The following is a 16,419-nucleotide window of genomic DNA, read 5'->3' on the forward strand; positions in this document are numbered from 1 at the left end:
TAATATTTTTTTCCAAAATTGGACGTAAGTAAACCATATATTTGTCCCATGTTGGTATCATGGCCTTCCATCGCATATTTTTATTACCTTGAAGATCATCTTTATTCCTAAATGAGGTGTGTGCACTGGATGTGACTCCACTTTTAGGCCTAGGTGGAGACTTGGACCGAGTTAGAGGTCCAAGTGATGATGAGGGGAATCCCCTGGCGAGTTGAGTGCCTCCTGTGGGCCGCCTCATCCAATTAGCCAAGACCAGAGTGACGACTTTAATGGCGGGTGATTGCTGACATCATGACGGTGGTGCTAGGCGGGAGGGTGTCTCAGTGCAGATTAGACACAGATGATACATGTGGCGTTTTAAACAAAACAATGCAGGTCCTGAGGGAAAAAATGATATGATGGACAATCACAATGTATGAGCAGTTTATCGGAACTATAGAACTATAAAGGTCAATGTAGATTAAGACATGGAACAGCTGTGTAATGAAAAGCATGGATCTCCAAAATTGGTGATTTTTCTTGGTGTTTTTTCCGAAAAATAAATGGCATATTCCTCCTTGTTTACTCAAGAAGTAGAAAGATACATGCTTTTCATTGAAAGACAATGACAACAGAATAAAACCTACTTATTCTACAGGAGAGTAATGTGTATGCTTAAAAAAAACAAGAACAAAATAAACGTTTTTTAATAATCAAAGAATGGCAAATAAGTATACAATAGTACATAATATTATGTCATTATTATAATAAAACAATTTCAAAATATACAAAATTAATACATAATTTCAAAACTATGTTGTAAATTATTAATAAAAACTATGAGATTTTTAAACAAAGCAACTACAATTATTTATAAGTAAATAAGACATTACATAATACAAATATTGTCACATAATAATGATTAAAATAAAGACACATATATAGCGCACCAGTCAACATCAATACATCAGTGAATTTTTTTAAATAATTGCTTTAATTAGTAAAAATAACAGTGAACTAATTCAAATTATTATTTCTATTATATAATAAATATTTTTACCAAAACATATTGAAAAGAAGACAATTTTAACAAATTATAGCAAATAAAACAATCACAATAAAAATACTTTTAAATAAAGTACATTACTATGTAAACACAAAAAAAACATCAATCGGTGCAACATCTGGTGTAGCTTCCACATTACAAACAAACATGAGAAATGTAAGCAATAACAAGTAAGATCAATGGATTACTTCAATTTTTTTTTATTGATCGTCTAAATATGAGCCAGTATAAATACCATAATATAAAAGTTGTGTTCAATGTCATTTGCTCACTGTAAATCACATTTTGCTGTCGACTGTAAATAATGGGTTAATAACTGCCTCTTAATTTTTTTTCTTTACATTAGGCAAATTAACACCTCCACGACACTTGAGTTTAAAAAGCCTCTTATTATCTTTGTAAAGGAAGAAATGTTGCATTACAATGTGTCATAAACGCTCGCACACACCTGCCCTGTCATATGATAGACTGTCGCCCGCAGCCAAAAGACATTAGAGATCAATTCCGGTGAAATTCCCCCGATAGTGAATCAGGTTCACTGCCATACAGTATTGGCAGCTCAAAATGGATCCGGATGAAAGTTGGCAAATGAGCCGCATTAAAGCAAAGACAAAGATGACACGCTTCTCGGACCACGTGCAAAAAGTCTTTCATTAAGATTAGTGTGAGACCTTCTCATACGGGCTCATGGTCAGAGTTCCCTGGAGGATTTGCTAATAGGGGCTCTTGTTTTGGGCATGCGTGCGTCAATTAGACGTCCAGAGCTTGTGCTTGTTTCCTGAATGAAGTAAGCGCATAAATACATTTGGCGGACATTACGCATCGACATGCCAGCCATCTTTAATTAACTTGCTCGTTAACCGGACCAAAAACCTTCCCAGAATTCATTTGGGTCCGTGCCAATCGGATTACTTGGCAGGCTATCTATCTATCCATCTATCTATCTATCTATCTATCTATCTATCCATCCATCCATCCATCCATCTATCCATCTATCATCTATCCATCTATCCATCTATCTATCTATCTATCTATCTATCTATCTATCTATCTATTTGGTGTGGAGGTGCACTGAAAATCTTTCAGTAATGACATAATGGTGGCGGGCAGCATTCCATCTGGTTGATTCACGCCACGCGCCATTGTGCGGCGGGCGGTGGTTGGTGAGTATTAGAGTATTATTAACGTTGTTAGCAACGTTAGCGCCGCCGCTGCCTTTTCTGTGGTGACATGTCAAAATGAGAGGACTCGTAAGAGGGCAGACATTTTAGTGGGGGGCGGGGTGGAATGAAGATAGAAAAGTTTTCCGGATTGCTTTTTGTAGGACTTGAAAACTTGTTTACGTTCAAAGCTTATGCTTTTAACATCATTACATATATACAATTTTTTTTTTGTCGGTTGCTTTGATACATTCCTCAGACTAGAATTGAATTTCTCAAAGCTACTTGTTCAGCGTTCACATCATTGTGTCACTTGTGCACATCGCACGCGCAGTTTCTCATTTCTCTGCGGTTTCCGACATTATCAATTGCTTTTGTCATGTTGATCAAAATTTATTATAAGGAGACTCTGTTAAAAAGTCTCACACCCCACAACATTTTGGCATTAGTTGATCACATAAGTCTTTACACCATATAAGTCTTTACATGCAAAATGGTGGTAGTTGTAATGATATGTTAAGCTTACATTTCTATACATTCCCATTTGACTTTTTTCCCTTACGAATGTTGGCTTTTTCAAATGAAGAGAAATGTGGGAAGCATTAGATTATCCAGTTTTCTCAAAAGAGCTCATAGCATGTACTGTATTAGGTATGTCCCGATCATGTGATCAGAAAACTGGCCTGATCGCGGCATTTTCAGCTGATCGGAATCAGGGGGGGAAAAAAAGTCATGTTAAAAAAAAAGAAGAAAAAAAGACAATTTGGATGCACTTTTTCCCCCTTAATACATCGCTGAGGTATCGGATTGGGACTCGGTATCGGCAGAAATACACATGGTGTATATGCAGCTTCTTTATAAGTGTTTTTCTGGCTCACAGATACCAAGGCAGCCTTGCAATACAAGAATCTAAACTACTTGCGCGTTATGGCAGGCTGACCTCACCTTCTAACAGGAATCAGCGAGCGAAGTAAGTGCAGGACGGTTAAGTGGCAAGTAAGTCCACCATTTCCATGTTTTCAGCGAAAGATGCATGAAAGAGCAATTTCACCTGTTTTGCTTTTTTGTGTGATGGATGTCAGTGTGAGGTGGATTCGGGTGCATCCGTATTTTCAAATGTTATTCAACAGCGTTTACATGCGGAAGCCAGTGCAGCTATGACAAAGACGGCTTTGTTTCAAAGGAAGTCAAAGATGCTCAATCTGAAAATGTAACAAGAACAGATGTAAAAAATAAATAAAAATCAAGTCTATTTAGTTTTTTCATGAGCTCTATAAGCAGTAGAAAAATATGTTCACTAGGGTATAATTTCAGATTTCTATTGTCATTCATATATCATTCAACTATCTAATACAAACAAACCCTAATGTCTTTTAAAACTCAATCTATTTTTCTCATCCTAATATTTTTGTTGAATATTTTTTCCCTATATCTTTGTATTTTTGGTTGAATATTTGTAATTTTTCTGTTGAATCTTTGTTGTTTTTGTGTAATCTAATATGTTTATTTAATAATTTTGCAACTATTTGTCAATTTTTTTGTCTAATATTTGAGTACTTTATTTAATCTAACTTGTGTAATATTTTTTTCATTTTTGTCAAATATTTGGGTGTTTCAGAGTATTATGTATAAAATCATTCTTGATGGTAAACCCCTAACCTTTGTGGTGTGGCTCATCTCTGTACTTCTTTGCAAAATCCAATCCGGCCTTCCGATTTGAACTGACCTTGCCATTCCAATAATTTGGGAGGGGACTGTAACTACCTCCTATCAAATCAAACCTCCCCCCCCCTACATCCATTCCTCTGTCCCTCCGTACCTACCTACCTTAGTAGTATTATTATTATTTATTATATATATATATATATATATATATATATATATATATATATATATATATATATATATATATATATATATATATATATATACTGTTCATATTATCTCAAAGGAGTTTATCAATGAGCTGCAACCGGCGTTACAGCCTGCCTGCCGCAGATGTCAACTTCCGCCTGTGGCAAAATCCTTCTGAAGTGGAGGGAGAAATGCAGGAATTGTGAGTCAGAGGAGAATTAAGATCGCCTGAAATATTGGGCGCAAACAGTGACAAAAAAGACTCCTCTTGACCATATATAGTCACAACTGCAAAGACAAAAATAAAGTATATACATATAATGGTTATCGGTTTATATTCTGTTTGTAAGCACTCTTGCTCTCTTTTATTGTTGTATGCACCCACACACACATACACATGCACATTCATGGAGCTCATCTGATATTGTGCAGATGGAATGGCTTTGTTGTGTCACATCTTTCACATTCAACAGCAGGTCTGAGAGCAGCCTGTGTCATTTTTTTCCCCTAAGCATCTTATGCTCAACAACGTTTATTCACATGCTTGTACTGTAGATCCAGTTGCGTAAGAGTCAATGACTGGCAACAACATGACATTACTGCAGTCAAATGCAACCAATAACTAAATAATTTCATAATCTTTTTAGAACAAACAAAAATGGTATGATTACCGTATGTAAGAATAATTAGAAAGTCAACATTTAATAAATAAACAAACAAATAATTAAATAAATACATGCATACATAAATAAATATATTTTAAAAATTAATTTCCATTATCCAACTACTTTTCCTAAAAATGCTCGAACTGATGGATCAATATCAATAATTATTTGTTGTAATAATTATGAATTGCTATTATCATCATACATGTTCATATAGTATTTTATTAGCACAATATATTTTTCTATTTTATATTAGTAGCATATAATGGTCCGATTCGACAGCCTTGACGTCCTGATCTGCGTCATCATGTTTCGCTCTCTGATTGGCCGTGTAGGCGGAAGCGGAAGGATGCCACTGCAACAAACATGTCGGCGGTCAATTGAAATGTTGCCGCTAGTTAAATTTTAGACACCGGGTTGCGTGTGTGTTTGTGTTTTATGTTTAAACTTTGCGTTCAAGCCACACCTTGACACGTTAAGTAGACGAGGACTCCACGATAAGAGCCAGCACATTCATTATTATCAGGTTGGTGCTTCGTCATATTTCCTGCTTCAGGAACGGAACGGAGAGGCTCCTGTTAGCCGAATTAGCATGCTAGTGTGGTTCGTGAACGCATCACTGGCTTTTTACGCGCATACAGCTCACCTGTCAGAACGCGTATGACACCTCTTAAATGCCAAAAATACAGTGTTGATGTACATAACTATAGATCGCAACTATTTATTAGCTTGTAGCTTATGTAAGAGTCAACTGCATTGGACACAATGAAAAAGTAATTTTATGAATTACTCTAGCGAGACTGCTGGAATGTGAAGCCACATAAAAATACACATGTAAACCATTTTCTACTGAATCAATTATGCCAAATCTGTCCATGGGTGCTTCTTGCTAAGATTTTTGCTAGTATGTCATTGTTTCCCTACCTTCTTTGCCGATTTACTGAAATAATGATGATATTGTCTGAGTTTACTCAACACAATGACAAAAATTTGGGAACAAAGACCTCACTTTCTCACGCAGATGATGATTTGCCTATTTGTCAAACTACCGCGGTATAGTGGCAACTACTGCCGAGGAGGACTTACTCGACGTCAGATTTTTTGGGGGGAGAGAGATATCGTGATGTATTCATGAACACAATTTCCTTTTCAGAAATAATGCTGATATCTGGGACTCATGTCGGACGTCGTGTATGAAGAGAAAGCCACGATGATTGCCGCAGGGGAATTGCAGTCGTTTGTCCCGTTTGGCCGTGATCACTGCAAGAACCACCCCAATGCCTTCAACCTGCAGCTGCGGGAGCTGCAGCCCGCCTCCGAGCTCTGGTCGTCGGACTGCGCCGCCGGCCTGGCGGGCTCCCTGCAGGAGGTCAGCCTGCAGGAGAGGGAGAGGGTAAGACCTTGGACTTATTACACACTGCTTCAGATCATACAGATGAGTTACTGGAAGACAGGGGTGTCAAACTGGTTCTCATTTTCCAAATTGTTGTTACATAAACATAAATTTAAGACGCCACTGTACATATAGTAAAGGTGTAAATTTAAATGTAGGTACTGAATCAGGCCCCAGGCCTCTTTAAGGGACATTCATGTACACATTATAATATGTAAATTATTTTGGGGGATCTATTTTATGCTTGCCATTCGTTTTTGTTGTGTTCAAATACTACTATTACAATGTTTAACAAAAAAATAATACGTTTAAATGTGTTTAAAGCCTGTGAGAGTTGTAAAACATTTTAAAAATCTATACGGTCTCTTATATTTAAAATTCGCAGCTATTGTTGTGTGTGTGTGTCTGGAATGTATCCTCGAGTTTGGCCCGTGAGCTTGATCCCACTGTGGGATCAATAAAGGCATTCTTATCTTATCTTTGAGCTTAACCCCTTCGAGTGTAGGGATTCATTGGTAGTGTATTTGATCGGCAGGAAAGCTGGCAGCTGAGGAAGGGCTGTGTGGAAGCCCTGGAGCAAGATGTGGAGTTTGAAGAGGAGCTTTACACGGCAGGGAACGTGGTGGTCTGGACCAAGGGCAGCCGGGCGCATGGCTCGAACGTTTACAAGGCGTTCACCGTGGACAGCCCGGTGGAGCAGGTTAGTCGAGGATTATTCTGAATTTGAATTTAAGATTCATGGTGACATTATATATCATTTTTGTTCTATCTGCAGGCCTTATGGTGTGACTTTGCTGTTCCTCAGAGCAAGAAAGATGGTACCGTGTCATTGCATCATACAAGTTCCTCTAGAAAGTAATCGGATAATCATTTGCCAGTATAATATAGTTTCATTGGCCAACACTGCTGATTCTGAAGGCACTGGGCAGATTAAGATGACCATGCCAATACAATATTGGTAACTGAAATGTGATTGGGTAAAACAAAAATCTAGCATCACCAAACACGTACTGGAAGCTGTAGCTAAGTGATGGAAGAGAATTGTCTGTTGGGAATAAATTAATATAATTTTATGGAAAAAATATTAGACTTCAGGTTGTCAATGTCAGTGCTTCTGATCTTGTTAAGACGTCGTCGTGTTTCACAGAAGAAAAGGTGGAGCACACGGTGTGTATCGTGCAGAACGGATGCGTCAACATCCACACTGTGACCGGCAAAGATTTCCTCTCCCCTCTGCCATTCCAGGTGAGACCCCCCCTTCTACCTCTCCGTTGTTTTACAATATGTGAAAAGTGCATTTGTACACTATTTGTTCTCCCCCACAGGTGTCCAAAGCCTGGCCGACCAAGTTTGGGCTTTTGCTGGAGCGTAAAATCACAGCAGCTGATGGACAGCTCAGCACCCCCGGGTAAATGCTAACATGCACACTAACACACATATATTTACAGGCATACTATACATGTATACAACACACATACACTTTTATGTCTTTTACTGATACATCCTGATACTGAATACTCAAGTCTTCCTCCACAGCGAGTCTCTTCCCACCTTGTTCAGCATGCTGCATCCGATAGATGAGGTGGCACCAGTGGTGTGCAAACCCACAGGTAAAACAATGTGCTATAGCAAACCTGCAGCACTATGTTTTTATTTTGGTCTTCATCATTTGCCTCCCAGGTCCGTTTGACAGCACTCGTGTGGAGTACATGTCCGACTCCGGCACAAAGATCGTTTTCACCTGCTGCCGGCCTTCCATTGTCGTCACTTACGACAGTGAGCAAGGAACACACTCGGTGTGGAGCCTGCGCAAGGTCACGTGTGAGGTATGCACTTGCACGCTCACTCAAGGTAGCTTATATGAGACACACAACGCGGGAATTTGCAATGTGAATGCAGGAGTCAGCAGTATTCATGCAGTACTCAGTACTCGTGCACGTACTCACTCGCCGGCATACTCAGACTCACTGTCAAGTATTCACAAACTCACCTGCTTGACATAGTCAATCATTATTCATTCACATCCTCGTTCACCAATATAGCGGTGCGTAGTCGCCCACTCGTACTCATTAACATACTCCTTGACATGCTCACTCATTCATTCACTCACATTCTCACTTATTCACACTTACTCATGCACACAACACTTTAACCTCCAGCCTCTTACTTACCTTCTCCATCAGGAGCGCTCTACGGTGCTAAGTTGTTTGGCGGAGCCCTTCACTGAACCTCTGGGCTTCCTGGCCACGGGCTTTCTTATGTCGCACCTGCGCAATCACTCCCGCCTGGACTCCCCGTGCGGCAGCAAGGCGGCCAGGTTTAATCCTGGTGTCGGAGCGAGGTAAGTTCCGAAAAGTGTATGGAAGTCATTTAGCTGCACACATGGATGTCAGAATGCAGCATAGCAGACAAAGTGACTCCTCGTGGTATTTTTGCCTCGCCGTCAGAAGATTAGAGATCAATACTTGCGAGCAAGATTCTGAATCCCAAACTGCGAGAAAATGTGGAGAAAAGCTATTACAGTCGCTTTTCTCCTGGGAAAACTCTCTCCAATTTCTGAGTGTATTAGACGGGATCCATTTTGGGAGGTCAGTCTTACTCATCCTAAAGGTGTTCTAATGGCTTTCTTCCACACCAAACTCATCCAAGGATGCCTTTAAGGACCTAGACAGAAAATCACATTGATTTGGAAGCACAAAATTGGCCCAAATGTCTTGATAAGGTTTTTCCTGGCCCAAATTGAGGCAGAGGTAGTATCATGGCTTAAGCAGCACCCCTCAGTTGCTCAAACAAACCCTTTTTTCTGTGAATTATTTACATGTACTTTATTGTTCTTAAATGTGTTCTTATTCTGGATCATAATTTATTAAAATGCAAAATGAAAATAGAGCAATCAAGTTTTATATTACATTTCTGTGTATACTGTACTACATAGCAAAAAGTGCAGTGTGTGCAGTTAAAGATGGTCCTCTTAAATGCTAGTGAACACATCAGTTAACAATTTCTCTTTGAAAACCAAACAACCCAATTCTTAAAATGTTGTCCTATATTTTAGAATGACAAAGATATTCAATTCATTTCATGACAAGAGGGAGAACATTCATCCTCCTGTTTTTCACTGTACAAAATGTCTTCACGCACTCATTGTAATCCAGTGCTTCCTGGTCGGACCCATTAATGGCCGATTTGTAGCAGAAGTCCCAAGCACCTCACTTTGAATCTTTTGCGAATGAGTTCCTTAAACTTAGAAAAATAAAAAAATAAAAAAAATTCTACATTTTCCTCTTATACGGCTTTAGTTTTTGACTGTTTCTCATATAGTGCTGCATTTACAGTTAAAAAGGGTGCTATTCATATATGTAACTAATTTTATGATGCCAGAGCTTCTCAGGGTGGAGATACTGTATGTAGAATTTGATTCAGAGAGGATAAATAAGGGGTCAAGGACAACCCTTGTGGTAACCCCGGTTAGCGGTTTTCTTTTGCTGATGTTTTCCTTGTTTTTTTCTGTTTTTTTTATAGCGGTGTTGTTGCTGCCAACACCCCTCATCACTACAGCACTCTGCACAGCCACCAGAGCAGAATCCTCATGTCCTCACCGGGAATTCAAACCCGTATCCATTCTCCGGGTATATCCAAGATGGCCGCTCTCAGGTAAGTTCATTGTATCTATTATTTGATCACAGAAAGTAGGACGCAAACATAATCATGCTCCCCCTTTATCCCCCCCAACATAGTCGCGACCACTCTCCGGGCATGGCGGCGCCGTCCTTACCGGGCGTGGCTCGCTTCAACACTACCCTCCATGCCTCGTCGCCCATGAGCCACCACCATGGCGCGGCACACTCGCCCAACAGCACCATCAATGAGACAGTGTTGGAGCCCATTATCCCAGATCTATGCATGGAGCAGTTGTGGAGCGAAATGGCTGCTTGTCACAGGTTGGAAGCTGGATTTGGTCTAAATGAGCCCCTTTTTTGGTTAAGTTTGTTTTTTGAGGGGTTTCTTCACACAGTACAGGTAAAATAGGAGAGGAGTCAATAATACTGAAATTAAACACTCTTAGACCTTCATTAGATTGTTCGATATCAATTCTATAATGACCATTCATTGTCTCTAAATAGTTATTTTTCAGACTCTTATTCGAATATAATAATAAAGAAAACGCATAGATACATTACTGCAGTTATATTTATCACATGCATGCATAGGTACAAGTGTTAATTAAGCCTGATTGAAATGCGCTGTATGTTAAAATGATTCCGAAGACTGTGCATGGAAAAGACAACAAATGATAAAATAACAAGCAATATATGTAATTGACCAAATTTGGACACTGAAAGTTTCTGCCAAACGGTGACTTGTGTGTATTGTTTTTCAGCCTAGACAGAGAGATGAGCAGCCAGGCCTCCAAAGTGTTCCTGACCTCCGACCTCTGTGAGAACCGCTACCTCTGTTTCCTGGTGGAGTCGCACCAGCAACTCAGGTCAGAGTCAAAACACTGTCTGAAAGCGTGTCAGACAACAAAGCGGAGTATTGTAGCTACTGTGATAACTTTTTGTCTGGACTGACATCCTCTCTTATCTTCGGTCCCTCAGATGCGTGAAATTCATCGAGAGCAACGACACATCTCAGCTCATCTTCACCTCAGTGACAAGCATCGCTGCCAAAGATGCAGAGCCTTTGCAGGTGAACAGCCTTGCTTTCATACAGGCTAATTGAGTGCATGAATATCGCACAGTTTTTTTTTTTTTAATTACCGAATAGAGAAACCATATAAAAAAACCTTTTTGAATGGTTTTACTCCTCTCGACACATTTAAATGGTGATTATTGTATAAAATCGCATTGAGGAAACAAAAAGGCGACTCTCTCGCTCACAGTTTTCCAAATAAGAGCATTGTATAGTTAACGCCTAACTGTTCAACGAGACCATATAATTTCATTTTCTGAAAGTCTGCCAGCTTAATGCTTACACCAAATGTGAAACGTCTCAAAGAGTGCAGTAGAAATCCTTTAATTGTGACTATGGCGCTAATAGAACAGAATTGAGGTGCACTTCCAGTTTTTCAAGAATAAAAATGAAATAGAAAGGTAAATACTGTAAAAACCCATAAAAGGTGATTGCTCAAACTTCAACGATATAGCAGAGGTGCGAATGATAAACCGTGATATAGCGGATTCACTGTACTTGATATTTTTTAAACTTTTCCTCCTTGTAGAACATCGACGCAATGCTGGTTTTGGAGGCCTGCGGCAGTCTGGTTCTCTACACGGGCATTACCCGGGTAAGGTCGACGATGAATTTGTCTCCTGCACATGCAACGTCTATTTATTTTCTGTTTTGTTTTCATGCCCTCAAGGTCAGCCAGGTGTTTGTGCCCGGCCTCCTGCCATCAGCTTTCAGTCTGAACAACCACCGCGTTGGCGTCTACACACCACTGGAGAAAGTTAGCACGCCTACTAATACCAGCAGCAGGCATTTGCAAAGAATGGACGAGGTGTGTTTTAGGAAAAGCAGCTGTTAATGCGCTGTATATTTTTCCTTCTGCTCTCTGTGCATGTACTGATATCAATCTTGCACAGTCTGAAAAGCAATGCCAGTGCAATGTGTAGATTGGTCACAAGAAACACAAAGGCTGGATTTGCAGTAAAAAAGGAAAATATTGGTGTCAAAATTTTGTATTATGCAAACTCTAACACCTAACTTTGTTTAAATGCCTTTAAGCATGTTTATTAAAGAACTTTTTAGATTTGCAACATGATCGTTTTTTTTTGTTTTTTTTAATTTTATACACTCGACATCTTTGTTTTCAAATTACGCCAAATTTCGTGTTTCGCTTAGCTTTGTTTTACGTTGAGCGAAAAACAAAAAATGCAGGGAGTTCCAAAGCGCAGCAGCAGCTCTTAGAACATTAAGTAAACATAAAAGAAAAACATTTTTTTTTAAATTCCCAGAGGATTACCCAATTTCAAGATGATCTCTTATTGCCCAGCAGATTTATTTTCAAACGGCCAATGCCGGTATGCGTCAAAATGCCAAATATCGGCACCATAATCAGCTCGGCCAATCGGTCGATCCCTGGTTTAAAATGTGTGTTTCAATAAATGCACGTGTGCCTTAACTAGTTTAAATGTGTCTTAGCATGTTTACCGGTAAGATGTTTAAAGCATGTGGGAGGGGTAAAATTACCGGTGTATATAAAAAAGGAAATGGTCTCTTTGTATTGCCAATTCTCATCTATTGCGAATGGGTCGGCAAAGTATCGGCAGTGGTAAATGTGAGTTTTCACTGTACTTTAATTTGATCTAATGACTCCCTCAGGCTGCCATGCCCTCGCCGGTGTCCGAGCTAAGGGGTCCAAACATGAAGCACCACGAAGCGTCTTTTTTAGAGGACTACACCTTTCAGCAACCCACGCCCTACATCCATGCCCTGCGGGACCCCGTCAGCAACCGTGTGACTCTGGTGTGTTTGTGCTTTTTTTTTTTTTTTTTTTAAATAAGCCTTTTAGTCATCTAATGAGTATGTTTTCAGCCACTTTCTATGGTTCATTGTTATTTCTGAATCATAGCCAAACAGAGGCTCATTTCTCTAACACGCACGTTCTACAAGCGTGTCTCCGAAGCTTTGACGTATTGCCTTCGCTTATTGATTCACTGCCAGGTCCCTCCAGAGGGTAATTGTCAGTCTAGCTTGCTGCTGCTCCATTGACAGGCTGCCACTTGATTTTCATCATGAATTAGGCTTTGAAAAAAAAAAAAAAAAAAAGATGCATGAAAGTGGTATATCACGGCCCAAAAAATGGCATACTTAAAGAGTAGAAGCATTTTTTTCCTCTAAATGTTCTGATTCTCATTTCGTCTTTGTTGGGCAACCAATGTTGTCGCGTGTGAATCAACTGAACAGAACCGATTCTTGTGTTTTGCACTGCAAAAGATATGTATCCAAAACAATGAATTTAATCATTTGTATGTTTCTCTAGGAACTAAGTAATGGCACCATGCTGAGAATCTCCATCCCGGACATTGCAATCTCGGAGCTGGGTAGGCTTTCTTTCTTGCATGCAGGAATGCTGCAGGTACACACTGTACCTTCTAAAAATATCCAAATAATATAAACAAATAATATTATATGATTACTATAATTGTTGTAATAAAAACTGGGCATCTCCAAATGTTGAAAGTGCCATTTTTCCATCCAAAATGCAAAGACAAGTAATTTTTGATATCATAATTCAAATTTTCAATTAATGTAGGAGTATAAAAATTGGATGAAGGAATCCAACATTATAAAAAATGACTGGGCTTGAAATGTAAAATTCCCATATATATAAATGTGAGCCATTTAGGATTAATAACTATATTATGATTATAGTGCTTTAATTAGGCAACCGGTGGCTTGTCTCTTTTTCTGCTCCTGTACTCCCTCTCCAGTTGTGAAATTAATTAATAGACACAAACTCATCTTGTTTGTGTCGTGACTCGAAATGAACATTCTATTAACTTTACAAATGTCAACCAAGCTGATTATAAGTACATGCACGAATGTAGCAGTCACAATCATCACTGCTGTAATTCAATAAATTGAAATAAAATGCGTAGTGAATCATGTAGATTATGTAAACCAGACACACAACAGACGTCACTATCATCCCCCCATGGCGGTAACTAGTGTGTGTGCATAATGATGTCTTCGAAACCTGCTGTTGGTCAGACACACACATACACTCGCGCGCACAGTCGCACGCGTACCATTCTGGCTGAGTCAGAACAGTTGGGCCCTGGAAATTAGGTTTGAGATGTCCCCTACATTGTTACTGTGATGTATTGAGGATTGCATTACAAGGTACACAAACACACTGCTGTAATCATAACAACAGAGGATGAGAAGTTCTAATTGAAGAGAATTTTAGAGCAACATCAACATTTCAACCTGTAACTTGTAAGTTCTTGTCCAGTTCATTAGGAGCCACGTGGCGTTGTAATGCCAGGGCAAGGCATGCGTGTTTTTCCAGACCTGCAAAAAGTACAGTACATGGGCTGCAGCCTGCTATTACGGGATGATGTTAACCACGCGCCTCATTATCAGCGCTGATTCATCCCTACTTTGTGCAACATCGGTGATGCTGGCTCAAAATTGGACGAGGTGGTATCCACAGATTTTTAGTCCATTTTTCATGCTAAGTTTGCGCCTAATTACAAGTACCTCATACACTTGACTTTTTTTTTTTTTTTTGGTCTGTGCCCAACTGCCCATTATTTAATAATCAATCTTGCAGGTAAGGCTTTCACCCAACCCTAATGAAATGGCATTTATCTGCCTCGCCGCTGACCTTTTCAATTCATTATGTCCAATGGAGATATTCTGGTCGACGACGAATGGGTTTGGTCAAAATCAATTACCATTATAGCGCTGTTTTTTCGTTGTTTAATATCCTTTGAGGTCTCTGCTGTTGGGCAAAGGATGGTCATTTTCTGTACTTTACTAAAAGTGATTTTCCAAGTTAAGAGTTTCCAATGCTGTACTCCTCACATTTCTCTTCTCATTGTTTTTATTTAGTGAGGAAATGTCTTCAGGCTATCAGTTTCATCCTGCCCAAGGACGCTGCCATTAAGGTTTGTGGACACTTTTGATAGTCAGACCTGGTTGTTTTATTGAAAAATACCTTCAAAGGTATGACACAATATTTATCGTAAATATCTGACAATGCAAGCCATTTTCAAAGCAGAGCTCCCCATATTGCCAGCCCGTTTTACAGCATTTTGACTGATCTTTAAAGACCCACAGCATATTGTGTTCTGTGATGATATAAGCACCAAACCTACCAATAGAAAATGTAGATTGTCTTTTTTTAACAGAAAAAAAAGTTTGTGGTTAGCTATTTCCGTTTCCCTTTTTTAGTCATCTGAAGTAGAACATGGGTTGGTATCCCCCAAAACACGTTTCCCCCCCCCCTTTTTTTCACAAAAAGTGGAGAAAATTAGGTTTGGTGAAAACATGTCAAGCGCAACAATGACGTTTGGCGCATGTATTCTTTTCTTTTGTGACACCTCAAACTATAAAACAACAAAAACAAGACTGAGAACCGGCTTTTGACTGCAAACTAATAATTCATTTACAAATACAGAAATTGTAATCTAATCTGTGATAACATTGCAGCTCTGCTTACATTTTGGCTTTGATCTGATCATGATAGTGCTTCTACTTAAAAATGGTAACTCTAAACCCTGCCTAGCTGCAAAGTCACAGACCGCAAACCCTGTGTGGGCAGTATTTTTTAATAAGCCCAGTGTTTTATCACAATTTGGAAAAATTCAAAGTGTCCCTTCCACAAAAAAAAAAAAATAATTTCACACTTGATGGGTGGACGTGTACTACAGAGACACAACTACAGTAATTAAAAAGTCAATTTTATGTCCCCACTTTCTTTTTATTTCTATCCATTCAACAAAGAAAAAATCACTTTAATTCACAATGTGTATAATTTTGGCTTTACCTTTATGTTTCACATGTAGGTTTTGGTGAAGTGGTACACCATCTACAACGCCCCTGGGGGCACCAGCGCCCACGGCGAGTGGAACCTGTTTGTCACGTGTTTCCTCAAGCTGATGGGCTACAACACGGAGCGCCTGACCTGGACGCAAAATGTGAGGGTTTTTTTTTCCCCTAAATAAAACAGAGAAGAGATAATTCTCACTTGAAATAATGTCTCTCAGGATTAATTATGACTACAAATAAGTGACTCTTATGCCTTGTGCTCCCCCCCCCCCCCCCTCCAGCTGAATTTTGAAGTGCCGCTCTCGCCGGTGATTGCGGCCAAGAAAGCTCGTCCATGTGATGGAGGCTCTGATGAGGTGTGTAACTAATAATAAGCGATGCTTTGTTGGACAGTTGAATCACAGAAAACCCTGTTTCAGTAGTTCAATTCAAAAAGTGGAATCTATTATATAGATTCACTGCACACCGTGAAACATATAACAAGGCTCGAAATCACTTTTTTGTCTTTGTGGAGCAGTTTTGCTAACCAATTACTTCATTCGAGGAGCAACTTTCTAATTTTGAGGTGCAATTTTTTTGCAGGTTCATCCTGGAGAACTCAAACAAAGGGTCTATTAAACAATAAAAACATGATAATATAATTAATGAATTTATATACAAACTGATTTTTTTTTATATACAGCATAATCAACAGTTTATTTTCCTTAAATTTGTTATGTGCATAACAGCAAACTATATTTTCTTGTGTTCAATAGTACAAACATGTTCAGTCGAGCAATTTCAAACAAATGTAAATTTCAG

General features: G+C 39.2%; 1 protein-coding gene across 4 annotated transcripts in view; it reads left to right on the forward strand.

The window, feature by feature from the left end:
- Positions 1-5,019: 5,019 nt before the first annotated feature.
- The window catches only part of anapc1 (anaphase promoting complex subunit 1), a 37,415-nt gene continuing 26,015 nt past the window's right edge, over positions 5,020-16,419 (forward strand). For all 4 annotated transcript variants that reach the window (XR_015088716.1, XR_015088717.1, XM_086045489.1 and 1 more), the window contains exons 1-20: positions 5,020-5,250; positions 5,878-6,117; positions 6,653-6,817; positions 6,893-6,935; positions 7,265-7,362; positions 7,443-7,525; positions 7,654-7,727; positions 7,798-7,943; positions 8,301-8,458; positions 9,640-9,771; positions 9,855-10,058; positions 10,499-10,603; positions 10,716-10,806; positions 11,339-11,404; positions 11,480-11,617; positions 12,442-12,585; positions 13,103-13,163; positions 14,680-14,735; positions 15,636-15,767; positions 15,900-15,974. Coding sequence is in view for 2 of the 4 variants with exons in the window: in XM_086045489.1 (XP_085901615.1) it covers positions 5,902-6,117; positions 6,653-6,817; positions 6,893-6,935; positions 7,265-7,362; positions 7,443-7,525; positions 7,654-7,727; positions 7,798-7,943; positions 8,301-8,458; positions 9,640-9,771; positions 9,855-10,058; positions 10,499-10,603; positions 10,716-10,806; positions 11,339-11,404; positions 11,480-11,617; positions 12,442-12,585; positions 13,103-13,163; positions 14,680-14,735; positions 15,636-15,767; positions 15,900-15,974 (2,187 nt within the window). In the remaining 2 variants the exon portion in view is untranslated. The remainder of the gene's footprint in view (positions 5,251-5,877; positions 6,118-6,652; positions 6,818-6,892; positions 6,936-7,264; positions 7,363-7,442; positions 7,526-7,653; positions 7,728-7,797; positions 7,944-8,300; positions 8,459-9,639; positions 9,772-9,854; positions 10,059-10,498; positions 10,604-10,715; positions 10,807-11,338; positions 11,405-11,479; positions 11,618-12,441; positions 12,586-13,102; positions 13,164-14,679; positions 14,736-15,635; positions 15,768-15,899; positions 15,975-16,419) is intronic.

The sequence above is a fragment of the Filicampus tigris genome, chromosome 11 (assembly GCF_054856515.1).
Source record: "Filicampus tigris isolate MCC_2025a chromosome 11, RoL_Ftig_1.0, whole genome shotgun sequence".
Taxonomy (NCBI): Eukaryota; Metazoa; Chordata; class Actinopteri; order Syngnathiformes; family Syngnathidae; genus Filicampus; species Filicampus tigris.